Here is a 26,822-nt window from a genome sequence, read left to right as displayed (position 1 = left end):
AGTAATACTACTCTGTGACGCAGGTGCTACAAGCTGGAGTCTGGAAGCATCTAATGACCTTCGCAGCCCGCTTCCTGCAGGGCGTGATCCACAGGAGTCTCGATACGTTTTCTATCGCTCTGTGGTGGCTACACAACAGCTGGTCTAACCTCAGGCTCCTTTTTGGACAGGTAGCAGAAGGTTGAGGGCATTGTTATCAGGTTTTAGTCTGTATGAACGAAAGAAGTATGTCTGGCCCTTACTTCTTTCTTCATCATCCCCTCTATGGGGAAGCAGCATCCTGGTCTCTGCATAGCTGACCTCAAACCTCTGCAGGTAAACCATGCTTCCTTGTGTTCCGAGTATTGAGTCAATACTGTCGCGTCCCCCATACCCTGACGAGGTGGTATTGGGAACGTCCTAACCCAGAGTTCCTTCTGGAACTCCAGGTCAACTGCCTAGGACGGGTCACAATTCTTCCTTCACACACAAGCTTACGTAGGCCACATGGTTCCTTGCGGAGCAAGGAACTTGTGAGGTGCAGGGACTCCTTTTCTCGAGTGCGACTCACTCGGATTCTGAGTCCCCGGGTAAAGCCAAAGCCAGTATGGCTGGGGACTTTCCACCCTACCTAAGGGGTAAGTAACCCTCTGTAAATAGCGTGGTTTGTATTTCGGTTACGGAACAAATGACTAATTCGAAGATAATTTGTATTTTTCCTAACCATACAAACCATAGCTATTTACACATATTTGCCCGCCAGCCCTGTCCCCCAAGACAAGTCCTACCTCTAAGCGAAAGTGAGCATTCAACTTTGTGTGAGGGGGGGGAGGGGTAGCTAGCTACCACTCCCCTACCCCCCCGCTAACTAGCGCGGGGGTAATACACCCTCGTTAAATTCTAATGGCTCGCCATTTCAGTTGCGCTAAAAGGTAACCCTCTGTAAATAGCTAAGGTTTGTATGGTTAGGAAAAATACAAATTATCTTCGAATTTGTCATATTTCAGTAACCTAAAACATTGAACACCTTAGTTACTTTAAATGTACAGTACAAAGAATTGAAATTTAATAATTCATTAGGTTTGCAGGGTTTGGATGCGTATTCTAAAATGTGTATCTTCTATACCAATTTTGTAATGATTGGGGCATAAGGTAACTGGTTTTGTTGCAATCAAGATTTTATCATTGGTAAAAAAAATAGGAAAATTGCTGGTTTATGCGTTCATAAAATCACTACTTTGTTGATGTGAAGCTCCTAGAAATAACACAGTAGGCTTGTGAAGTCTTGGAATTTGTGTAATCACTAGCATCCATTAAATCAATTGACATCTAGGCAGTTGTAAAGTGTTGGGTTTGTACTAAAATTATAAGAATTATATTAGGCTATTTGTCATATTGCTAGGTTATATTGAAATGACCAAACATTAGGGGATAGGGTTGAGAGAGGGTAATTCAAAATGGGAAGTATTTTGCTGTGTGTTTGAAACAGAGAAATTTTGGTTTGTTCCGTAACTGGAATGCAAACATACGCTTTTTATTAAGGGTATTACTTTCGGCGAAGCTGAAAAGACGAGCCATTCAAATTTTAGTGAGGGTTAACTACCCATCCCGCTAGTTAGCGGGGGTTAGTGGGGTTAGCTTGCTACTGCCCCCACTCACACACCTGGGATTTAGCTCACTTTGCTTTTGGCTCGGATGGAGACCGGTTGTTGCCGCTTTTCCTCCTTGCTTATTTTTATTTTGTACTGTACTGCCATTAATTTTTGTCTATAAAAAAAATATAGCTTACAGACTGCCGATCGCTAGCATGTCTATCTGTGATTGTTAGCGTGCTGATTGCTAGTTGATAACTAGTCATAAGCTTGCTGATCACTGGCTCCCCAATCGCCGATTGCTAGCTCGTTTTTCTCCGATCATCGACCTTCAGTCTCGTTGATCGCTGACCCCCAGCTCTCTAATAGCCAATCGTCAGCTTTCTGATCTCTAGCTCCCCGATTGCCAGTCCTCAATAGTTAGCTTTTGCTTTCTCACCAATCGCTATCTTGCCATTTGCTAATGCTCTGATCACCGATCACTAGATCATTATTCACCGATCATTAGCTCAACACTCCAATCGTCGAACCTTTCTCTAATCATACGGTTCTCGATTGTCAGCTATTCAACTTTCCTTTCAGAGCTCCGAGCACTGATCTTCAATGGCTCACTGATCACCAACTAGCGATCATTGAACCATTCTGCTTTTCCTCAGGGTGCTCCAAGCCGATTGCGAACTCATTGGTCGCCAGCCTACCTTAGCTGACTGAGCAGACAGCCTTCGTCTGCTTGTCAGTTACCATCTCCGGCTCACAGATTGCTGATTCGCCGATCATTGGCAGTTTGCCATTCACCGGCAGTTCGTCGCTCAGATCCTCTAGTCAACCTCTGTCCGTTGTTCCCTAGATTGGAAGGCAAACAGCACACTTCTCGCTACTCGCTGTTTGCCATCACACCGATCCACTAAAGCGATCGGCAGCCCTCATCAGCAGCTTGTTGACGGGTGACTACTCGAGAGCACTCTCCAACTGCACAGTAGCCGCGATATCCAGCCCTTGAAGTTTGGTTTAGCGAGGTGTAGAGACTCCTTATATTTGGTACCAACATATTCAATACAAGGAGTCCCCAGGTAAAGCCAAAAGCCTGATTGACAGGGACGTCCACCCTCCTAATGGGTGAGTCACCCCTAATAAATAGTGTAGGTTTGTATTCCAGTTACGGAACAAATGACAAATTCATAGATAATTTGAATTTTTCCTAACGATACAAACCTTTAGCCATTTATACAAACTTACCCGCCGACCCTATCCCATTGAAGTCCTACCGGCAAGCTTAATGAGCTAAATCACAGGTGTGTGAGTGGGGGCAGTAGCAAACTACCCCATCTACCCCCCCCCACTAACTAGCGTAATGGGTACTGTACTTATCCCTCGCTAAAATTTTAATGGCTCGTCCTTTCAGCTTCGCCAAAAGTAATACCCCTAATAAATAGCTAAAGGTTTGTATCATTAAGAAAAATACAAGTTATCTATGAATTTGTCATGTTACTTAGATTTGAATCATCTAATACTCATGGCATGGCTTGGCTTCAGTAGACTTCAACGTGTGAAGAGTGGAGAGGATGTTCAATCAAATTGTATCTATAAAAATGTCGTATGAAAGTGCTATAAACTGTAAGAAAATAATGGTTTTACTTTTCTATATGTTGTGAACAACTTTGATTTATGCAGTAGGATATGTATTTCATAGACTACTTGTTTTACCCTCAAAATTGTACTTAACCCTTAGGCTTTTGCAATGTATTTACCAAAGTAGAGCATTCTAATTCTCCCTTGACATATGAGGGCGTCACTCCCCAATGCCCATTACATAACAGAACTATGTAACCTGGCCCCTCGTATCCTAATGCCCTACCTGGTTTGATGTGTCCCTTGGAAATGTATTTGATCCGCATGCTATCATGCAGCATTAGCCCATCCATTCATTTGAGTATAATAGAGAGTTAAACATAAAACATAGCCTAGTCCATCATACATTCTTCCTCAAGGCATAATTCTCAATACATTCATAATAACCTTGGCCATTATTTGTGTTATAGTAGGCTTGTAGACCTTGTGCTTCGTATCTGTTCCTTCCGGGAGATACTATTGATTCAGTTTTACCATTTACATTAATAAATGGTCTTAATTATTTAAGCCAGACAAAATCTCATGAAATGAAACTTAAAGGTAAACTGAATTGAAGAACACACTGTAGCCTAACAGGAGCCATACTGGTGATTTATACGAAGAGAAGTTACTTAGCAAACATGTTCTGGTTGGTTACCAGGGATTAGCTGTAATTTTAGCTTTCCTCGGGCAAGAGCTGAAGTAACTCTTATGCTAGCATTGTAAATATGCACTCATTAAGGTACAGGCTAAAAGGTCATATACATGAGTGACAATCGACCTCGGAGTATAGTGCTTTCATATGAAAGGATACGTAAAACAGTCAGAAAGAGTAATTTCATCTGTAAATAAAGTTATTGAAATAACTTCAATTAAAAAATGATCATCTGATAACAAAAAGTAAAAATTTTTAGAAAAAAACAGTAGCAATTATGTCTGATTTTTAAAGAAAAGAAACTGATACCCAAGATTGAGGAAGGATGTGGTACGGAGGTATTGGTAGTGTCCTGGTTTTGAGTAAATTTACCTTATTGTGAAGTCAAAGGGTATGAAAATTAAATGTTGTGTCTGAGGTAGTCAGTTCACATATCATTTCTGAGATAATCAGTTTCCCTGTCGTCTCTGAGTGTATCTGAGGTAGTCTGTCTCCATGTCATATCTAAGATAGTCAGTTCCCATGAATAGGGTCACTGACGTTTTCATCAACTATGTAGAAATAAGTTGCTGAACAACCTTAGCTACAACCTCAGTCACTATCCAGCTGGGTAGCAACTTTTTATATGAAAATCAGTGCTTTATGATTTATTTTGAATATGTCAGATTTTCAATATTAAACTTACCCGATAATCATGTAGCTGTCAACTCCGTTGCCCGACAGAATTCTATGGAGGGATACGCCAGCTATCACAATACTAGAAGGGGGTGTATTTACCAGCGCCACCTGTGGCCAGGTACTCAAGTACTTCTTGTTGACACCTCCTCAATTATTCCTCTGTCGTGCTTCCGGCAAGACGTTCTGGGATACGCTTATGTTCTTGGAGTATTTTCACGACTTTGGTGAAGTATTTCTCTTTGATTTCGGCTGTCGCTTTACTGGAAACTTCTATATTAGCTTAGTTAGCTTTTGGAATTAATTTGATTAATTATGGTGACGAGAGAGTATGAACTCTCGTTCACCTTTCAATGGCCGACCCTTCCCTTAGACGGAAGTGTTGGTGTCTAAGAGAGTATAGACTCTCTTTCTTAATTTTGCTTAACAAAAGTTATAGATTTATTTTATATCTCTCCGCCTCTTATAGGCCTCTTCGATTAACTTCCTTTTATTATAAACTCATTAAAATTAATTTTTATATTTGTTTATATTCGACCTTCCTAATAGTAGGCGGTCTTTTACCGAAGTTAATAAACTTTGAGCCCGTCATTTCGGTTTTACCTGTTAACATATTATGCTATTTCCGCCACAGAGTTTGAAAGATTTTCTTTGACAGTCTCGTACTGTTTTCAAAGTTGAACTAACGTTTTGTTTTGTCTCTGCAGTTGTTGACGTTCAGAACGTTCAACTTGCACTCTATCGTTACGATAGAGAAAGAATGTTCACGGTTTCACGTTGCAGTAAGAGTAACCGTGTCTAGCGTTTTGTTCATTCTTTCTTAACTTAATGGTTTTGATCCTAATAAAGGAACTTTTCAGTTTTTTTTCCTTTAACAATAATATGTTTTAACGATATATATGATTGGGCTCTTCTCTCAGGTTCTAAGAGAGAGAGAGAGAGAGAGAGAGAGAGAGAGAGATAGAGACGGAGGGAGAAAGAGGATAAACGTTTCATTCAAGCCTGCCAGGCGTACGAGTAACGTCGTTATCGTTTTTGCTCTTCTCCCTAGTCTCTTTAGGGGAAGAAACTAAACGTTTCTAGAGTGATCTAGTGTTTAGTCTCTTTCCAACCACTGAATTATCTTTCATTAGATTTTTCTGTTACATTGTAATTCTGTTTTCGCAATTACTAACTTTGAGAAAGGATAGAATTGCGTATTTCAGGTACAAACCACTTAAAGTTTCGAGTTCAGTGAAATAAGTGCAAACAGAAATCAAAGTGATAAGTGATTAGTGCGTGAGGGTACTTTTGTGCGCGCCAGTCGTTCTCCCAGTCCGGGACCTCTTGCAAGCTCCCAAGCCCAGGGGAGAAGCAATGTCGAAGGGCATAAGGGTTCAGCAGGCCTTGATCGGCGCACAGAAGTATTCTCGGTGGTTGTGGGCGTGTCTTACCGAGACCGTCACTCCCACCCGCAGACGATTGAGCCCTTATTTTGCTCGTCTGCAGAAGAGATTAGGGGAGAAAATAAAGGCAGAGTAACGCTGGTCTCAGGTCTCAAGACTTCTTAAACGTTAAGTCCAGACCTATGCCAGACGTACGAAGTTAAAGTTCACAACCCGAATGCAGTCATTGGGTTAGCTCTGACTCTCCTCAGTCATCAGTTGATTACACTCCGCCTAAGAGGAGTAAGGTTCTGCCACAACAGATCTCTGCTGTTAAGGCTTTACCTCAGCAGAACTTAGTGTCTGCCGACCCCAAGTTAACTCTACTGCAGTCCATACAGTCACAACTTTCGGTCTTGATGCGTGAGTGTCGGGCTGAGAGTGTTGCGCCTCCGCCTCCGCCTACACTCCCCCCCGCCTATGATCGCTCCGCCTGATCACAGTACCTCCTGCCAGGCGTACGATGTTGTGAACTCTACTACAGTCCATGCAAGCACAGCTTTCGGACTTGATGAGTGAGTGTCGGGCTGAGAGTGTTGCTCCTCCGCCTCCGCCTACACTCCCTCCTCCTACACTCGCTCCGCCTGATCACAGTACCATCTGCCAGGCGTACGATGTTGTGGACTCTACTACAGTCCATGCAAGCACAGCTTTCGGACTTGATGAGTGAGTGTCGGGCTGAGAGTGTTGCTCCTCCGCCTCCGCCTACACTCCCTCCTCCTACACTCGCTCCGCCTGATCACAGTACCATCTGCCAGGCGTACGATGTTGTGGACTCTACTACAGTCCATGCAAGCACAGCTTTCGGACTTGATGCGTGAGTGTCGGGCTGAGAGTGTTGCTCCTCCGCCTCCGCCTACACTCCCTCCACCTACACTCGCTCCGCCTGATCGCAGTACCACCTGCCAGCAGTTCCACCTGCCAGGCGTACGATGTTGAGACACGTGCTGAGTTTGCTGTTCCCTGTGGTGTTCAGCCTCCGCCTTCCTTAAGGCAACCTTTACATTGGGATCAGGAGGATTATACCTCTCTTCCTCCGCCTCCACTTGCTGCTCCACCAGTGATGCAACACTCGGTTGAGGTACAACAACCTCTCCCGTCCATGAGTCAGTCTCCTCAGCTCTTGCTGCAGCGAGCTCAACCCTCCATAAGGCAAGCACCACAACACCTTAGCCTTGCGCCTCAGGAGCCTCAGCTTGCGAGACATTTACCTTGTTCTGCGCAGCCTCTTCCTCATCGCGCTCCGCTCACACCACAGGAACTGGAACTTGCTACTCCGCTTCCGCCAACCGCTCAGCAAGCGCAACCCTTGGGTTCAACCACTCATGCTAGGAGTCAGCCTCCTCCACCCATGCGCCTTCCTTCTGCTTGTCTTTTATTCAGCCTTTGCAGACTGAGCCTCAGGTGTTCCCTCATCGGAGTCTTGAAGAGGAAACCACACTATTGTTGTTCCAGCTCGTTCTGACTCTGCTGTTCAGCATACCTTACCTCCATTTTCATACCATGGTTTAAACCCCATGCAAGCATGCATAAAGCACTCTAGCACTGGTCATGGAATTTCTGAGAAATGTTAAACGCCATGCACACGCTCTGCTTTCCTTACAGCAGGCTCTGCTTACAGCAGGCTCTGCTTAATACATGCTCAGCATTCAGCATGCTCTGCATTCAGCATGCTCTGCATACAACATGCTCTGCATACAGCATGCTCTGCATTCAGCATGCTCTGCATACAACATGCTCTACATACAGCATGCTCTGCATACAGCATACTCTGCATACATCATGCTCTGCATACCTTACCGCATGCTTCTCAACACATCTTGGGTTGTTGCCAACTCACTAGACCCAGTGAACCCTCACTCAGAGAACTTAGCATTTCTAGGATAAGGTCCCTGTAGATGAGAAAGTTCTTTTCTCCCTCCTTCTGATATTCCCTTGAGGACTCTGTCATTTGGAGGGAGCCTTTAGCTGCATAACCTCTTATGGACTTTTATTTAAGCATAACATGCTTACAGGGAAGGTAATGGTTACACTTCAGCCGCTAATCCCGTCTGTTACCACACCTGCTCCCATAGACCTTGAGCTGTGTTGCATGACATGCAGTCCAAGCTTAGTCCTTGTTAGAGGATTTTTTGTTTACGGAGTCAATGTGTCACGGGGAAGACGTTCAACAACCAACAGAAAGGACTTGTTGTGACGCAGTGCGGCAACCTCAGCAACCCGTTAAGGAGTTGTCTGTACGACCCAGACAGTCTAGACAGATTCGGGTTGTCACTGTACTTCCTCGCTTGCCCATGATTGACAGTTTACAGACTGTGCAGCAGTATCATGATCTTGTGTCCGGCTCCGTCAGACGACTGGCTTTTAAGAGCTCCCACAAGTCGTCGCTGTCTGGAGATTTTCAAATGGACTATGGATCTGACCAAGGAACTGGGCCTCCTGGTCAATTTTGAGGAGTCTCAGCTCGTTCCATCCCAGACCATTGTCTCCTTGGGTATGGATCTTCAGAGTCGAGCTTTTCGGACTTGTCCGTCGGCCCCAAGGATCTTCCAAGCCCTAGAATGCATCCAGAGCATGCTGAGAAGGAACCGATGCTTAGTCAGGCAGTGGATGAGTCTAACAGGGACACTTTCATCGCTGGCCCTGTTCATCGAGTTAGGGAGACTCCACCTCCGCCCCCTTCAGTATCATCTAGCTGCTCACTGGATAAAGGACATGACGCTAGAGACGGGCTCAGTTCCTGTTTCCGAAGAGATGAGGTCTACTCTAACGTGGTGGAAGAACAGCATTCTTCTCAAGGAAGGTCTACCATTGGCTGTTCAGACCTCCGACCACCGTCTCTTCTCGGACGCATCGGACACGGGCTGGGGTGCGACACTGGACGGACAGGAATGCTCGGGAACATGGAATCAGGAGCAAAGGACACTTCACATCTATTGCAAGGAGTTGTTGGCAGTTCATCTGGCCTTGATAAACTTCAAGTCCCTCCAGCTTAACAAGGTGGTGGAGGTGAACTCCGACTACACCACAGCCTTGGCTTACATCTCCAAGCAGGGAGGGACTCATTCGAGGAAGTTGTTCGAGATCGCAAGGGACCTCCTCATTTGGTCAAAAGATCGAAAGCTCACGCTGGTAACGAGGCTCATTCAGGGCGATATGAATGTCATGGCAGATCGCCTCAGCCGGAAGGGTCAGGTCTTCCCCACAGAGTGGACCCTTCACAAGAATGTTTGCAGCAGACTTTGGGCCCTGTGGGGTCAGCCAACCATAGATCTATTCGCTACCTCGATGACCAAGAGGCTCCTCTTGTATTGTTCTCCGATTCCAGACCCAGCAGCAGTTCGCGTGGATGCCTTTCTGCTGGATTGGTCCCATCTCAACCTGTATGCATTCCCGCCGTTCAAGATTGTCAACAGGGTACTTCAGAAGTTCGCCTCTCACAAAGGGACACGGCTGACGTTGGTTGCTCCCCTCTGGCCCGCGAGAGAATGGTTCACCGAGGTACTGCAATGGCTGGTCGACGTTCCCAGGACTCTTCCTCCTAGAGTGGACCTTCTGCGTCGACCTCACGTAAAGAAGGTACACCCAACCTCCACGCTCTTCGTCTGACTGCCTTCAGACTATCGAAAGACTCTCAAGAGCTAGAGGCTTTTCGAAGGAGGCAGCCAGAGTGATTGCCAGAGCAAGGACGACATCCACTCTCAGAGTCTATCAGTCTTAATGGGAAGTCTTCCGAAGCTGGTGCAAGGCCAATGCAGTTTTCCTCAACCAGTACCAATGTAACCCAGATTGCTGACTTCCTGTTACATCTAAGGAACGTAAGATCCCTATCAGCTCCTACGATCAAGGGTTACAGAAGTATGTTGGCAGCGGTTTTCCGCCACAGAGGCTTGGATCTTTCCTCCAACAAAGATCTACAGGACCTCCTTAGGTCTTTTGAGACCTCAAAGGAACGTCGGTTGTCCACTCCAGGCTGGAATCTAGACGTGGTCCTAAGGTTCCTAATGTCATCAGGATTTGAACCGCTCCAATCAGCCTCTTTTAAGGACCTCACATTAAAAACTCTTTTCCTCGTGTGCTTAGCAACAGGTAAAAGAGTAAGTGAGATCCACGCCTTCAGCAGGAACATAGGTTTCACATCTGAAACGGCTACATGTTCCTTGCAGCTCGGTTTTTTGGCTAAAAAACGAGCTTCCTTCCCGTCCTTGGCCTAAGTCGTTCGAGATCCCAAGCCTGTCCAACATGGTGGGGAACGAACTGGAGAGAGTACTTTGCCCAGTTAGAGCTCTTAAGTACTATCTAAGAAGGTCAAAACCATTACGAGGACAATCGGAAGCCTTATGGTGTGCTATCAAGAAGCCTTCTCTACCAATGTCTAAGAACTCAGTTTCTTACTACATCAGGCTTCTGATTAGAGAAGCAAATTCTCATCTGAAGGAAGAAGACCTTGCTTTGCTGAAGGTAAGGACACATGAAGTGAGAGCTGTGGCTACTTCAGTGGCCTTCAAACAGAACCGTTCTCTGCAGAGTGTTATGGATGCAACCTATTGGAGAAACAAGTCAGTGTTCGCATCATTCTATCTCAAAGATGTCCAGTCTCTTTACGAGTACTGCTACACCCTGGGTCCATTCGTAGCAACGAATGCAGTAGTAGGCGAGGGCTCAGCCACTACATTCCCATAATCCCATAACTTTTTAACCTTTCTCTTGAATACTTTTTATGGGTTGTACGGTCGGCTAAGAAGCCTTCCACATCCTTGTTGATTTGGCGGGTGGTCAATTCTTTCTTGAGAAGCGCCAAGGTTAAAGGTTGTGATGAGGTCCTTTAGTATGGGTTGCAGCCCTGTATACTTTAGCACCTTTGAGTTGATTCAGCCTCCCAAGAGGAACGCTGTGCTCAGTAAGGAAGACGATCTTATTAAAGGCAGAGTAACGGTTCAAGTCGACTTCCTTACCAGGTACTTATTATTTCATTGTTATTGTGGATAACTGATTATATGAAATATGGGATACTTAGCTATCCTTTAATCTTGTACACTGGTTTTCACCCACCCCCCTGGGTGTGAATCAGCTACATGATTATCGGGTAAGTTTAATATTGAAAAATGTTATTTTTATTAATAAAATAAATTTTTGAATATACTTACCCGATAATCATGATTTAATCGACCCTCCCTTCCTCCCCATAGAGAACCAGTGGACCGAGGAATAATTGAGGAGGTGTCAACAAGAAGTACTTGAGTACCTGGCCACAGGTGGCGCTGGTAAATACACCCCCTTCTAGTATTGTGATAGCTGGCGTATCCCTCCATAGAATTCTGTCGGGCAACGGAGTTGACAGCTACATGATTATCGGGTAAGTATATTCAAAAATTTATTTTATTAATAAAAATAACATTTTTCTTTTTTTTTATTTTGGTTTCACTGATACATTCATTGTTTTACAAGTAAGACCTTCCCTCCTTCCCTGCCTAGTGATAAATAATAAGCAGTTTATTATGCTGGAAGATTTGGAGTTAAGTATAAGTAATGACGGGAAATTCCCATTAGCGAGGTTCTCACTCAATATGTATTGTATTATTATATAATGTACAAGTTTTTTTTTAAGATAAGGAAATTGAAATATTCGAAGCGGCTAAGATCTCTCTGCCACTGGTGGGAAAGAAAGAAAAAATTTCTATGTTAGTATCAGTATATTTTAATTGTACAGCATTCCCCATTGGCTGTTTTATAACTTATTATATGCTGCCTGCTACAGAGGTATTAAAAGGATACTAACATGTACAGTACTGTGATTAAAATAACCCTGATTGGGAGTTTTGCAAAATTGACATCATGATACAAAATAAATCGCTAAATTGTTTTAGTACATGTGGTAGACAGTTCAGCTGTTATTTTTTTTTAGCACCATATACTATAGGGTACAGTATGTAATGTAGATGTACAGTTGTGTAGATAGCGGAGCAACTAGCTCAGCTATTATAGTAATATACAGAAATTTGATGTATTTATGAACCAGTAGTTTAGAGATTAAGTTTGCTATTATTTAAATGAATCTTACCTGGTAGTCATTATGCTTTAATCATCAAAGCCACTGGATTCCTGACCTTTAGCATAAAACATTTTCTATCCTGCTCTCTCTCTCCCTTCTCCCCCTCCCCTGTAATGCCCAGTGGACTTGATAGGTGGTGCACAGGCCAAACACACTATCGGCCATTACTTCCAAGAACTTCGTACTGTATAATCTTAGTTGGATACACCATGTGGATTGGCCTTGTCTGCTCTGATTTAATTTGAAGTTGAAATGTGTTATGTGGTGTAGAATATTTGTTTAGCTCTCAAAAGAGGACTGGTTTGAAAGGGATGTTCTCTGTCACTAGTATTGTGAAAAGCCCACGATAAAAGAATGAGGGGAGAATCCAAAAGGTTTCCAAGCAGATAGAAAAGGCTAGGCTAATGGGTTTAGGTGATAGCAGAATGTAGTAATTAGGCTAGAGATTGGTTCCTATAGTCTTAGGGGCTAATGCTGCTTTAGACAGTAGCAGTGTTGCTAGCCTAATCTACCCTTCTGCAAACTTATTGCTAACTTCTTTTGTGGTGGCTAGTGCATTTTAGAGTCAACTGCTTCCATATAAGCCTCATTCTCTCAATGATCTTCCTAATCGGATAATTGAATCGGTAGAACTTCAAAAGTTCAAACTTGCAGCAAATGTTTTTATGTTGAACAAGCTGACATAAGTCTTTTTATAGTTTACTTATGAAATATCTATTTTGATGTTGTTACTTTTTTAAAAATATTTTATTAATTGTTAATTATTTCTCATATTGTTTATTTATTTCCTTTCCTCACTGGGCTATTTTTCAATATTAATCTTACCCGATAATCATGTAGCTGTCAACTCCGTTGCCCGACAGAATTCTACGGAAGGGATACGCCAGCGATCGCTATACAAGAGGGGGTGTACTCACAAGCGCCACCTGTGGCCAGGTACTGCAGTACTTCTTGTTGACACCACCTCAATTTTTCCTCTGTCGTGCTTCCGGCAAGACGTTCATGGATACGCTTATAATTTTGGAGTTTTTTGCTCACGATTTGGTGATGTATTTGCTCTAGAGTTTAGCTTTCGCTATTCAGGAAGTTTTATCATTAGCTTAGCTAGCTTTTGGAATTAATTTGATTAATTATGCTTACGAAGAGAGTATGAACTCTCTTTCACTTTTTAATGGCCAACCCTTCCCTTAGACGGAAGTGTTGGTGTCTAAGAGAGTATAGACTCTCTTTCTTAATTTTGCTTAACAAAAGTTTTAGATTTATTTTATATCTCTCCGCCTTTTATAGGCCTCTTCGATTAACTTCCTTTTATTATAAACTTATTAAAATTAATTTTTTATATTTGTTTATATTCGACCTTTCCTAATAGTAGGCGGTCTTTTCTTGGTATCGAAGTTAATTAACATTGAGCCCGTCATTTCGGTTTTACCTGTTAACATATTATGCTATTTTAATGTTTTTGAAAGAATTTCTTTGATAGTCTCGTACTGTTTTCAAAGTTGAACTAACGTTTTGTATTGTCTCTGCAGTTGTTGACGTTCAGAACGTTCAACTTGCGCTCTATCGTTACGATAGAGAGAGAATTTTCACGGTGTCACGTTGCAGTAAGAGTAACCGTTTCTAGCGTTTTGTTCATTCTTTCTTAGCTTAATGGTTTTAATTCTAATAAAGGAACTTTTTATTTGGGAAATTTTTCAGTTTTTTTCCTTTAACAATAATATGTTTTAACGATATATATGATTGGGCTCTTCTCTCAGGTTCTAAGTCTAGAGAGAGAGAGAGAGAGAGATAGAGACGGAGGGAGAGAGAGCTGGATAAACGTTTCGTTCAAGCGAGTAACGTGATTATCGTTTTTGCTCTTCTCCCTAGTCTCTTTAGGGGAAGAAGGTAAACGTTTCTAGAGTTTTATTCTTGTTCTCAAGCTTTATGCGGTGAGAGATTTTAAACGTTGTTTATTTGATATAGTGTTTAGTCTCTTTCCAGCCACTGAATTATTTATCTTTCATTAGATTTTTCTGTTACATTGTAATTCTGTTTTCGCAATTACTAACTTTTAAGGAAGGATAGAATTGCGTGTTTCAGGTACAAACCACTTAAAGTTTCGAGTTCAGTGAAATAAGTGCAAACAGAAAATCAAAAGTGATAAGTGATTAGCGCAAAGTGTGTCAGTGTTGTGCGTGAGGGTACTTCTGTGCGTGCCAGTTGTCCTCCCAGTCCGGGACCTCTTGCAAGCTCCCAAGCCCAGGGGAGAAGCAATGTCGAAGGGCAAAAGGGTTCGGCAGGCCTTGATCGGCGCACAGAAGTATCCTCGGTGGTTGCGGGCGTGTCTTACAGAGACCGTCACTCCCACCCGCAGACGATTGAGCCCTTATTTTGCTCGTCTGCAGAAGAAATTTCGGGGAGAAAACGCTGGACTCAGGTCTCAAGACCTCTTAAACGTAAAGTCCAGACCTCTAGAGTTCAACAACCCGGATGCAGTCATTGGGTTAGCTCTGACTCTCCGCAGTCATCAGGTGACTGCACACCTCCTAAGAGAGGTAAGGCGATGCCTCAACAGACCTCATCTTCTGTTAAGGCTTTGCCTCAACAGACCTTATCGTCTGTTGATCCCAAGATGACTTTGCTGCAGTCCATGCAGTCGCAGCTTGCGGTCTTAATGCGTGAGTTTCAGGCTGAGAAGGTTACACCTTCTCCTGCGAGCGCTCCGCCTCACCGCAGTCCAGTCTGCCAGGCGTACGAAGTTGAGTTTCCTCAAGCTACCTTACCGCGTTCGGAGTTGCCAATTACCAGCGTTGTGCAGCAACCTCAACCTTCCTTAAGGCAACCTCAACAATGGGAGCAGGAGTCTTATGCCTTGAGGCAAGATTTTCTTGCAGTTAGACCATCTTCGAGGCAACAACCTCTTGAGGTACGACAACCTCTACCATCCTTGAGGCAGCCACCTCAGCTCTCGCAGCTGCTACCTCAACTTTCCTCAAGGCGAGAGCCTCAACTCTTGAGGCTAGCTCCTCAGGAACCTCAACTCGTGAGACAGGAACTGCGTTCTGCGCAGCCGCTACCTCAACTCTCGCAGCTCACACCTTAAGAACCTCAACTCGTGAGTCAAGAGCCTCTCTCTGCGCAGCCACCTCAACCCTTGAGGCAAGCGCAACTCTTGAGGCAGGAACCTCATGCTATGAGTCAGCCACCTCAACGCATGCATCTGCCACTTTCTCCTCAACTTGAGCCTCTTCCCATTCAACTTTGAAATAACAAATGACAATAATAACACCTCATTACTTTCATAACTTGCATTTGTAATCATATACATGTATGCCTACACAAACATTATGATAATGGAGGTTATTCGTATTACTTAAATAAAAAAAAAAAAATATATATGTTTTCCTTGCAATATATTTTTAACAAAATCGCAAAATATGGCAAAAATATCTTCAAAACAAAAATGAATCATGAGTTATGAATGTAATGTAAATTTTATGTTGATATTAAAACCCCATGCAAGCATGCATGAAGTAATGCAGTGTTGCCAACAGGGCGAGTTTCCCTTTCCTGAGGTGAAGTAGATTATAGTACGTATATTTAGTGCAGCTTAATTCTACGATTAGCCGGCTATCAAATTCATCAACAAAACAGTCTAAATCAATTCCCTCGGCACGTGCACTTTCAATAGACAGTAATGCGATATTACTCAATCTAGAACTGGTCATGGAATTTCTGAGAAATGTTACACGCCATGCAACATGCTCTGCTTACCTTACAGCATGCTCTACATACAGCATGCTCTGCATACAGCATGCTCTGCATACCTTACCGCATGCTTCTCAGTCACACATCTTTGGTTGTTGCCAACTCACTAGACTGTCAAGCAGTTTCATAACGTTGCCTTCTAGTCTGCTGCTTTTGCACCAGTGAAACCCTCACTGAGAGAACTTAGCTTTTCTCGGATATGGTCCCTGTAGATGAGAAAGTGCTTTTCTCCCTCCTTCTGATATTCCCTTGAGGACTCTGTCATTTGGAGAGGAGCCTTTAGCTGCGTAGCCCCCTATGGACTTTTATTTAAGCATAACATGCTTCCAGGGAAGGTAATGGTTCCACTTCAGTCGCTAACCCCGTCTGTTACCACACCTGCTCCCATAGACCTTGATCTGTGTTGCAAGACATGCAGTCCAAGCTTAGTCCTTGTTAGAGGATTTTTTGTTTACGGAGTCAGTGTGTCACTGGGAAGACGTTCAACAACCAGCAGAAGTGACTTGTTGTGACGCAGTGCGGCAACCTCAGCAACCCGATAAGGAGTTGTCTGTACGACCCAGACAGTCTAGACAGCTTCGGGTTGTCACTGTACTTCCTCGCTTCCCCATGGTTGACAGTTCACAGACTGTGCAGCAGTACCATGATCTTGTGTCCGGCTCCGTCAGACGACTGGCTTTTAAGAGCTCCCACAAGTCGTCTCTGTCTGGAGATTCTCAGATGGACTATGGATCTGACCAAGGAACTGGACCTCCTGGTCAATTTTGAGGAGTCTCAGCTCGTCCCATCCCAGACCATTGTCTACCTGGGTATGGATCTTCAGAGTCGAGCTTTTCGGGCTTTTCCGTCGGCCCCAAGGATCTTCCAAGCCCTAGAATGCATCCAGAGCATGCTGAGAAGGAACCGATGCTCAGTCAGGTAGTGGATGAGTCTAACAGGGACACTTTCATCGCTGGCCCTGTTCATCGTGTTAGGGAGACTCCACCTCCCCCCCCCTTCAGTATCATCTAGCTGCTCACTGGATAAAGGACATGACGCTAGAGACGGTCTCAGTTCCTGTTTCCGAAGAGAGGAGGTCTTCTCTCGCGTGGTGTAAGAACAGCTTTCTTCTCAAGGAAGTCTACCTCTGGCTGTTCAGAAACCCGACCGCCGTCTCCTCTCGGACGCATCAAACACGAGCTGGGGTGCGACTTTGGACGGACAGGAATGCTCGGGAACATGGAATCAGGAGCAAAGGACACTTCACATCAATTGCAAGGAGTTGTTGGCGGTTCTTCTGGCCTTGATAAACTTCAAGTCCCTCCAGCTTAACAAGGTGGTGGAGGTGGACGCTGACAACACCACAGCCCTGGCTTACATCTTCAAGCAGGAAGGGACTCTTTCGTGGAAGTTGTTCTAGATCGCAAGGGACCTCCTCATCTGGTCAAAAGATCGAAAGCTCATGCTGGTAACGAGGTTCATTCAGGGCGGTATGAATGTCATGGCAGATCACCTCAGCCGGAAGGGTCAGGTCATCCCCACAGAGTGGACCCTTCACAAGAATGTTTGCAGCAGACTTTGGGCCCTGTGGGGTCAGCCAACCATAGATCTGTTCGCTACCTCGATAACCTAGAGACTCCTGTTGTATTGTTCTCCGATTCCAGACCCAGCAGCAGTTCACGTGGATGCTTTTCTGCTGGATTGGTCCCATCTCGACCTGTATGCATTCCCGCCGTTCAAGATTGTCAACAGGGTACTTCAGAAGTTCTCCTCTCGCAAAGGGACACGGCTGACGTTGGTTGGCTCCGCTCTGGCCCGCGAGAGAATGGTTCATAGAGGTACTACAATGGCTGGTCGACATTCCCAGGACTCTTCCTCTAGGAGTGAACCTTCTACGTCAAAAGAAGGTACACCCAAACCTCCACGCTCTTCGTCTGACTGCCTTCAGACTTTCGAAAGACTCTCAAGAGCTAGGGGCTTTTCGAAGGAGGCAGCCAGAGCGATTGCCAGAGCAAGGAAAACATCCACTCTCAGAATCTATCAGTCTCAAGGGGAAGTCTTCCGTAGCTGGTACAAGACCAATGCAGTTTCCTCAACCAGTACCACTGTAACCCAGATTGCTGACTTCCTGTTACATCTAAGGAAAGTAAGATCCCTTTCAGCTCCTACTCTCAAGGGTTACAGAAGTATGTTGGCAGCGGTTTTCCGCCACAGAGGCTTGGATCTTTCCACCAACAAAGATCTACAGGACCTCCCTAGGTCTTTTGAGACCTCAAAGGAACGTCGGTTGTCCACTCCAAGCTGGAATCTAGACGTGGTCCTAAGGTTCCTTATGTCATCAAGATTTGAACCTCTCCAATCAGCCTCTTTTTAGGACCTCACATTAAAAACTCTTTTCCTCGTGTGCTTGACAACAGCTAAAAGAGTAAGTGAGATCCACGCCTTCAGCAGGATCATTTTTTCACATCTGAAACGGCTACATGTTCCTTGCAGCTCGGTTTTTGCTAAACGAGCTTCCTTCACGTCCTTGGCCTAAGTCGTTCGAGATCCCAAGCCTGTCCAACTTGGTGGGGAATGAACTGGAGAGAGTACTTTGCCCAGTTAGAGCTCTTAGGTACTATCTTAAAAGGTCTTAACCTTTACGAGGACAATCAGAAGCCTTATGGTGTGCTTTCAAGAAACCTTCTTTTCCAAGGTCTAAGAACTCAGTTTCTTACTATTCAGGCTTCTGATTAGGGAAGCACATTCTCATCTGAAGGAAGAAGACCTTGCTTTGCTGAAGGTAAGGACACATGAAGTGGGAGCTGTGGCTACTTCAGTGGCCTTCAAACAGAACCGTTCTCTGCAGAGTGTTATGGATGCAACCTATTGGAGAAGCAAGTCAGTGTTCGCATCATTCTATCTCAAAGATGTCCAGTCTCTTTACGAGTACTGCTACACCCTGGGACCATTCGTAGCAACGAATGCAGTAGTAGGCGAGGGCTCAGCCACTACATTCCCATAATCCCATAACCTTTTAACCTTTCTCTTGAATACTTTTTATGGGTTGTACGGTCGGCTAAGAAGCCTTCCACATCCTTGTTGATTTGGCGGGTGGTCAATTCTTTCTTGAGAAGCGCCGAGGTTAAAGGTTGTGATGGGGTCCTTTAGTATGGGTTGCAGCCCTTGATACTTCAGCACCTTAGAGTTGTTCAGCCTCCTAAGAGGAACGCTGCGCTCAGTAAGGAAGACGAACTTATTTAAGGCAGAGTAATGGCTCAAGTCGACTTCCTTACCAGGTACTTATAATTTCATTGTTATTTTGAATAACTGATAATATGAAATACGGGATACTTAGCTTCTTGATATACATGTACACTGGTTTTCACCCACCTCCCTGGGTGTGAATCAGCTACATGATTATCGGGTAAGATTAATATTGAAAAATGTTATTTTCATTAGTAAAATAAATTTTTGAATATACTTACCTGATAATCATGATTTAATTGACCCACCCTTCCTCCCCATAGAACCAGTGGACCGAGGAAAAATTGAGGTGGTGTCAACAAGAAGTACTGCAGTACCTGGCCACAGGTGGCGCTTGTGAGTACACCCCCCTCTTGTATAGCGATCGCTGGCGTATCCCTTCCGTAGAATTCTGTCGGGCAACGGAGTTGACAGCTACATGATTATCGGGTAAGTATATTCAAAAATTTATTTTACTAATGAAAATAAAATTTTTCCCTGTTGGAGCCCTTGGGCTTATAGCATCTTGATTTTCGAACTAGGGTTATAGCTTAGCTTTTAATAATAATAATAATAATGATAATAATTTGGTCCAGGTCCTCCTAACGCAAAACCTTTGCCTTTCCGTAATTGCCCTTCATGAAGACAGTAGGATTCCGAGATAGAAGATCATGTTAGGACTTAGATTCATTTTCCCACTTGATCAAGTGCAGATGAGCCACTTATGTTCACAAGTTGACATGGGATATTATGCCTCTAATGCCAGGCATGCACTTATGGAGCTAATTTAGGTAGTTGGGTCACATTTCCAAATATTAAGTTAAAATTTGTAGTTATTAAATATTTTTTTGTATATTACATTGCTGTATATATTTGCATAGTCATATGCAGTCCTAACTTAACCAACCTAACCTAATCTAGCTTTTAGAGAAGTTATGGTATGTACACAACCTGGTACAAACTTTGCAAAATGTGTTAATAAGACTTTAGCAGCATCTGCTCAGGCTGGCTACAGTTGCATCATCATTTATATATGGTTTATACAGGTATCTCCTATTGTTTATGGGTCGTTAGACTCGTAACATGCTGGCGCTCTATTCCCCTGTTATTATTGCACAGACTCTTTGACTCATATACGTTCTAATATGATAGCATAGCTTGTCTCTAGTACAATCTGTCAGGCTTCTCAGAAGTAACATCAGCTGAGGGATTCCCAGAATCTAACAAGACGAAAATTTTATGGGGTACCCAGATCTTAATCTTTGTTTAGGTTTCTTGAGCTGTTTGGAGAAAACATTATTATTATTATTATTTTTATTATTATTATTATTACTAGCTAAGCTACAACCCTAGTTGGAAAAGCAAGTTGCTATAAGCCCAAGGACTCCACCAGGGAAAAATAGCCCAGTGAGGAAAGGAAATAAGGAAATGAATAAATGATATAAGAAGTAGTGAACAATTGAAATCCAATATTTCAAAAACATTAACAACATTAAAACAGATATTTCATATATAAACTTATATCAGTCTGTTGGTACTCAAAAAGCCACAAGTTGTTTACTAATTGTGTGGTGAATCATAGGAAACAGTTGGGATCTGCTCTGGTTGGGACATTGTCAAATATGCAGAGGCTCTCTGATTTCATCTCTTATTTTGGAGCTCATGATGAATTTGCGTTGGATCAATAGAGAGAGTGTGGTAGCACAAAATTTGTTAAAGGAAAAACCCGATGGCTAAGATGATTAAAGCATAATGGCTGTTATGTAAGTATTTAGATAATAGATTTTATTAGAACTATGTATTTTAAGATCATACATGATCTATACAGTACCCCTGTCTATTTGTTTTTGTTTTGTTTTTTTGAGCTGGATAGGACACAGTTGAATTTTATCATAGAGTGTATTACTGTCGTGAACCTCTTTAAACTTATGTTATCAAGAAGACATTCAAACCCACTGTCTTTGGTAATGAAGGTGTTCTGAGGGAGAATTTTTTTTCCCAGCCACATGACAGAAAGTTGTAGAGCTTATATTCTGAGGAAAGTAAAGTAGCCTTTTGATGTCATTTATGTTTTCCAGATGGACGAAATATTGAGCAAATCCGTCGAGTATCAACCGTATGGAAATCTTATTGTGAGTACGGTAGTTTCACCACTGTATAGCCTGACGGAACTTTCGTCGCTTTGCTCTGTGCACTTCGCCATTACTGGATATAATCTGCTTCTCTTAGCACTGCGCCACTTGCCTTTCATAATTCATATCTGGATAATGTGGGACTCACTCAGATGCATTCATGCTTACAAGTAGATATCCTCAGATTACATGATGCTCATTTCTTTCTTCCTGTTCTCTATATATGGCAGCATGCAGTAAAAGTGTTATTAAGATATGCATTGAAAATAGAATCTAGAAATTATATTAACAAAGAAAAATTGTTTACATTTGTCTCAGTAGAGTCAAAGTGTAACTATATGAAAAGCATGTAATAATTTGGTCACAGGAACGGCAAGTATGTTATGCAATTCACTTGTAGGCTAATTGATTTTGATCTGTGTAATGTTGCTTTTGTAGTGAATGAAAATGGGGCTATATTCAAAGTGAAATTGTTAATGGTATATGATTTTTTCAATATTTAACTTAGCCGGTGATTATAATAGCTGCAGCTCTGCTGCTCGACAGAAAACTCTACGGAAAAAATCCGCCAGCGATCGCTATGCAGGTAGGGGGTGTACTTCAACAGCGCCATCTGTCGTCCAGATACCCAGTACTCATTGTAAACAAAGAACTCAATTTTCTCTCTGTCGTGCTACCGGCAAGACCTACGAATTCGCTGTTGCTAATTGGATTTGTTTTCACAACTATTTGGTGAAGTACAGTACACTATTCTAGTTTTGAGCTTTCGCTGTGCAGGCTTTCTCTTCAATAAATCCTTGCATTCTTTTTTTGATTACGGATTATTTGTTGATGACTTTGGATAGTTTTTGAATTCCCCTTTGACCAATTCAAAATGGCTGACCCTTCTCAAGTCCCAAAATTCAGGAAGTGTAATGCTAGGGACTGTTCAAGCGTCTTCCGAAGGCCTTTATCGATCCTCACACTGTTTGTTCCAATTGTCGGGGTAAAACCTGTCAATTGGAAGATCGATGTGAGGAATGCGTTGGGCTTTCGGAATTCGATTTTATCGAATTCCAGAAATATACACGTGGGCTAGAGAGAGATAGAGTCAGGAGAAGTTCCTCTCGTTCTGTTGAATTTTCCTCTCCTCATGCCCCACAACCTATTCCTTCCCCTGTAGTGGTTGCTCCTAATCCCCCTTCTGGCACTCAGGAACCTTCGATGGCTGATATGATGCGTGCCATCCAAGCTCTGGGTGAGAGAGTTGAGTCTCTGGCTAGTGACCGTAACCAGCTCATGGCGGACGTCAAGGAGCTGAAGTGTAAAAGTGCAGTGGGAAGTGATAAAGTGAGTGATAGTGTTGTGGATAGTGTTGCGCTTGAGGGTTCGTCTGTTCGTGCCTGTCGTCCTCCTAGTCCGGGACCTCTTGCAAGCTCCCAAGTCCAGGGGAGAAGCAATGTCGTACGACCAATGGGTTCGAGAGGCTTTAATCAGCGAACAGACGTTCCCTCCGTGGTTTCGGGCGTATCTACCCAAGATCGTCCCTACCACACAAAGACGAGAGAGCCCATTAATACCTCGTCTGCGGAAGAGGTTTCTCGCAAGAAACCATGGACCAAGGTCTCACGACCGTTAAAGCGCAAGTCGGTCCCTTCCGCACAAGTCCAACGGCCCAGCTGTAGCCACTGGGTCAGTTCGGACTCGCTGCAGTCTTCCGATGACTGCTCACCTCCTAAGAGAGGCAAAGCGGTACCGCCTCAGACTGTTACACCGTCTGTCGCCGCACCTGCTCCTGCAGACCCTAAGTGGTCTTTGCTGCAGACCATGCAGTCCCAATTAACGTCACTGATGCAGGACTTTCGTGCGGAGAAGGTTGCTGCTGCACCAGCCTCTTGCCTACAACCAACCACACACTCGGTTGTGCGTCCTGTGGACGCTGAGGCGACCTTCTTGCGCACTCCAGCTGAGAGAGTCCCGCCACCCATGCGTTCCAGTGTGCCCTACCAGCCGCATGTTGACGTTCAGCGACGCACGGAGCCTTCCGTTGACGTTCGCGAGGTACAACAACCGTCAGAGTTGTTTTGTTTTGACGCGGTGCGTCAACCTCCGCAACCCAGTGTGGTTGCCACTGCTCACCCACATCAGGCTTTACAGTCTGGAGTAGACGCTGTGCGTCCCCGCGCTGCTATGGTTGTTGCCAGCTCACAGACTGGGCAACAGTTCCATGACGTTGCGTCCGGTTCAGTCACGCGTGCACCCGTGCGACCGGACTCAGCTAACCAGCCGTTACCTACTCCATTGCCGCTTCCTCCTCAATACTCGGATGATGGACTTTCGGATGATGATGGTGCTGCTCACGTTGATGAACCACATTCGGATCTTGACGAGCCTAAGTCCACGCAACCCTCTTTGGACTTTAGAAAAGTTCTAGCTCTGTTCAAAGAGATGTTTCTGGACCAGTTTGTGTCTGTGGCTCCGCGCTCTCCTCCGTCAGAGTTTGTATTAGGTATGCCGTCATCCTCGCCTGCCTTTACTAGACTCGTCCTCGCACGCTCGTCCAAGAGAGCTTTACGAGTGATAGGAGAATGGATGCAGTCCAAAAAGAGTCTAGGGAAGACAGCCTTTACGTTTCCCCCTGCTAGACTCTCTTCTAGATCGAGCGTCTGGTATGCCACGGGAGAAGTTCTCGGCTTGGGAGTTCCTGCCTCTGCCCAGGGCGACTTCTCAAGTCTTGTAGACTCTCCCCGCAGGCTAGCCATGAGACGCTCGAAAATATGTTGGTCATCTTCGGACCTAGACCACCTTTTGAAAGCGATATTTAGAGCCTTTGAGGTCTTCAACTTTTTAGACTGGTGTCTGGGAGCTTTAAGCAGGAAGATCTCTCCGACAGAGAAGAAAACTTCCTTGCTCATCATGTCCTGCATGGACAAGGCCATACATGACGGGTCTAATGAGCTTGCTGCATCGTTCGTATCCGGAGTCCTCAAGAAGTGTGAGAACCTTTGCTCTTTCCTGTCAGCTGGAGTGACACCTTGTCAAAGATCCGAACTTCTGTTTGCTCCTCTTTCTAAGTGCCTCTTTCCAGACGACTTGATTAAGGAGATTGCTGCTTCTTTGATACAGAAGGACACTCATGACCTGGTTGCGTCCTCTGCTCGCAAAGCCACCCCTTTGCCTACCTTGTCAGCTAGACCAAGGATGGACACTCCAGCGTCCCGATTTATTCCGCCCTTTCGTGGCAGAGCCTCCAGCAGAGGAGGTGCTCGTGCCGAAGGGAGACGTGGAAAGAAGAAAGGAACCAAGTCCTTTAAAGGCAGAGTCTGACTGCCAGCTTCTTCAGACAGCAGTGGGAGCCAGACTCAAGAACTTCTGGCAGACCTGGGAGAAGAGAGGCGCAGATGCACAATCTGTGAAGTTGCTCAGAGAGGGGTACAAGATCCCGTTTGTACGAAAACCCCCTCTAGCAACGTCTCCCATCGATCTCTCTCCCAGGTACAGAGAGGAAGACAAGAGACGAGCATTGAAACAGGAGGTGTCTCTCTTACTAGAAAAGGGAGCGGTAGTCAAAGTCCTGGACCATCAAACCCCGGGCTTCTACAACCGTCTCTTCTTAGTGGCAAAGAAGACAGGAGGGTGGAGGCCGGTGCTAGACCTCAGTGCGCTGAATGTCTTTGTCACAAAGCAGACGTTCTCCATGGAGACCACAAAGTCCGTTCTAGCAGCGGTCAGAAGGGAAGACTGGATGGTCTCTTTAGACCTAAGGGACGCATACTTCCACGTCCCCATCCACCCAGACTCCCAACCTTTTCTGAGATTTGTTTACGAAAAGGTTGTCTACCAGTTTCAAGCCCTGTGCTTTGGCCTAAGCACAGCTCCTCTTGTGTTTACGAGGCTGATGAGGAATGTAGCCAAATTCCTTCATTTAGCGGACATCCGAGCCTCCCTCTATTTGGACGACTGGCTTCTAAGAGCTTCTTCCAGTCGTCGCTGTCTGAAGGATCTAAAGTGGACTCTAGATCTGACCAAGGAATTGGGTCTCCTTGTCAATATGGAAAAGTCTCAAGTGGTCCCATCCCAAACTATTGTGTATTTAGGGATGGAGATTCACTGTCTAGCTTTTCGGGCTTTTCCGTCGGCCCCCAGAACAAGCCAAGCCCAGTTATGCATCCAGAACATGCTGAAGAAGGAACGGTGTTCAGTCAGGCAGTGGATGAGTCTGATAGGGACACTATCATCCCTGGAACAGTTCGTATCGTTAGGAAGACTACACCTCCGTCCTCTTCAATATCACCTAGCTGTTTACTGGAAAAAGGACAAGACGCTAGAAGCGGTCTCGATCCCCATTTCCGAGAAGATGAAGTCTTGCCTGACTTGGTGGAAGGACAGTATCAGCCTCAGAGAGGGTCTGCCCCTGGCTGTTCAGACTCCCAACCACGTTCTCTTCTCGGACGCATCGGACACAGGCTGGGGCGCGACATTAGACGGTCGGGAATGTTCGGGAACTTGGAACTCGAGTCAAAGGACAATGCATATCAACTGCAAGGAGCTACTGGCAGTTCATCTGGCCTTGAAAAGCTTCAAGTCTCTCCTTCAAGGCAAAGTGGTGGAGGTGAACTCGGACAACACCACGGCTCTGGCGTACATCTCCAAGCAAGGAGGGACCCACTCTATGACGTTGTACGAGATCGCAAGGGACCTCCTCACCTGGTCAAAAGGTCTAAACATTTCGCTTGTAACGAGGTTCATCCAAGGCAGCTTGAATGTCATGGCAGATTGCCTCAGTCGAAAGGGACAAATCATTCCAACAGAATGGACCCTACACAAGGATGTGTGCAAGAGACTTTGGGCCACATGGGGCCAGCCAACCATAGATCTCTTCGCAACCTCGATGATCAAGAGGCTCCCAATATATTGCTCACCAATCCCGGACCCAGCAGCAGTTCATATAGATGCCTTTCTCCTAGATTGGTCACATCTAGACCTATATGCATTCCCCCCGTTCAAGATTGTCAACAAGGTACTGCAGAAGTTCGCCTCTCACGAAGGGACAAGGTTGACGTTAGTTGCTCCCCTCTGGCCCGCGAGAGAATGGTTCACCGAGGTACTTCGATGGCTAGTGGACGTTCCCAGAACGCTTCCTCTAAGGGTGGACCTTCTACGTCAGCCACATGTAAAGAAGGTACACCAAGGCCTCCACGCTCTTCGTCTGACTGCCTTCAGACTATCGAAAGACTCTCGAGAGCTAGAGGCTTTTCGAAGGAGGCAGCCAGGGCGATTGCTAGAGCAAGGAGGACATCCACCCTTAGAGTCTACCAATCGAAGTGGGAAGTCTTCCGAAACTGGTGCAAGTCAGTATCTGTATCCTCGACCAGTACCTCTGTAACTCAAATAGCTGACTTCCTTTTATACCTGAGGAAAGAACGATCTCTTTCAGCTCCCACTATCAAGGGTTACAGAAGCATGTTGGCATCAGTCTTCCGTCACAGAGGCTTAGATCTTTCCAACAATAAAGATCTAAAGGACCTCCTTAAGTCTTTTGAGACCACGAAGGAGCGTTGTTTGGCTACACCTGGTTGGAATTTAGACGTGGTACTAAGATTCCTCATGTCAGAAAGGTTCGAGCCGCTTCAATCAGCCTCATTTAAAGATCTCACCTTAAAGACTCTTTTCCTGGTTTGCTTAGCCACAGCTAAAAGAGTCAGTGAGATTCACGCCTTCAGCAGGAACATCGGATTTTCATCTGAAACGGCTACATGTTCTCTACAACTT

General features: G+C 44.7%; 1 protein-coding gene across 2 annotated transcripts in view; it reads left to right on the top strand.

Annotated features, from left to right (window-relative positions):
- LOC137631126 (N-chimaerin-like) overlaps positions 1–26,822 on the top strand; it is a 101,092-nt gene that overhangs the window by 16,257 nt on the left and 58,013 nt on the right. For both annotated transcript variants that reach the window (XM_068362783.1, XM_068362784.1), the window contains exon 2: positions 21,018–21,071. In XM_068362783.1, the coding sequence (XP_068218884.1) occupies positions 21,018–21,071 (54 nt within the window). The remainder of the gene's footprint in view (positions 1–21,017; positions 21,072–26,822) is intronic.

The sequence above is a fragment of the Palaemon carinicauda genome, chromosome 39, assembly GCF_036898095.1.
Source record: "Palaemon carinicauda isolate YSFRI2023 chromosome 39, ASM3689809v2, whole genome shotgun sequence".
In the NCBI taxonomy this organism is placed as follows: domain Eukaryota; kingdom Metazoa; phylum Arthropoda; class Malacostraca; order Decapoda; family Palaemonidae; genus Palaemon; species Palaemon carinicauda.
This window is presented reverse-complemented; position numbering and strand designations above follow the sequence as displayed.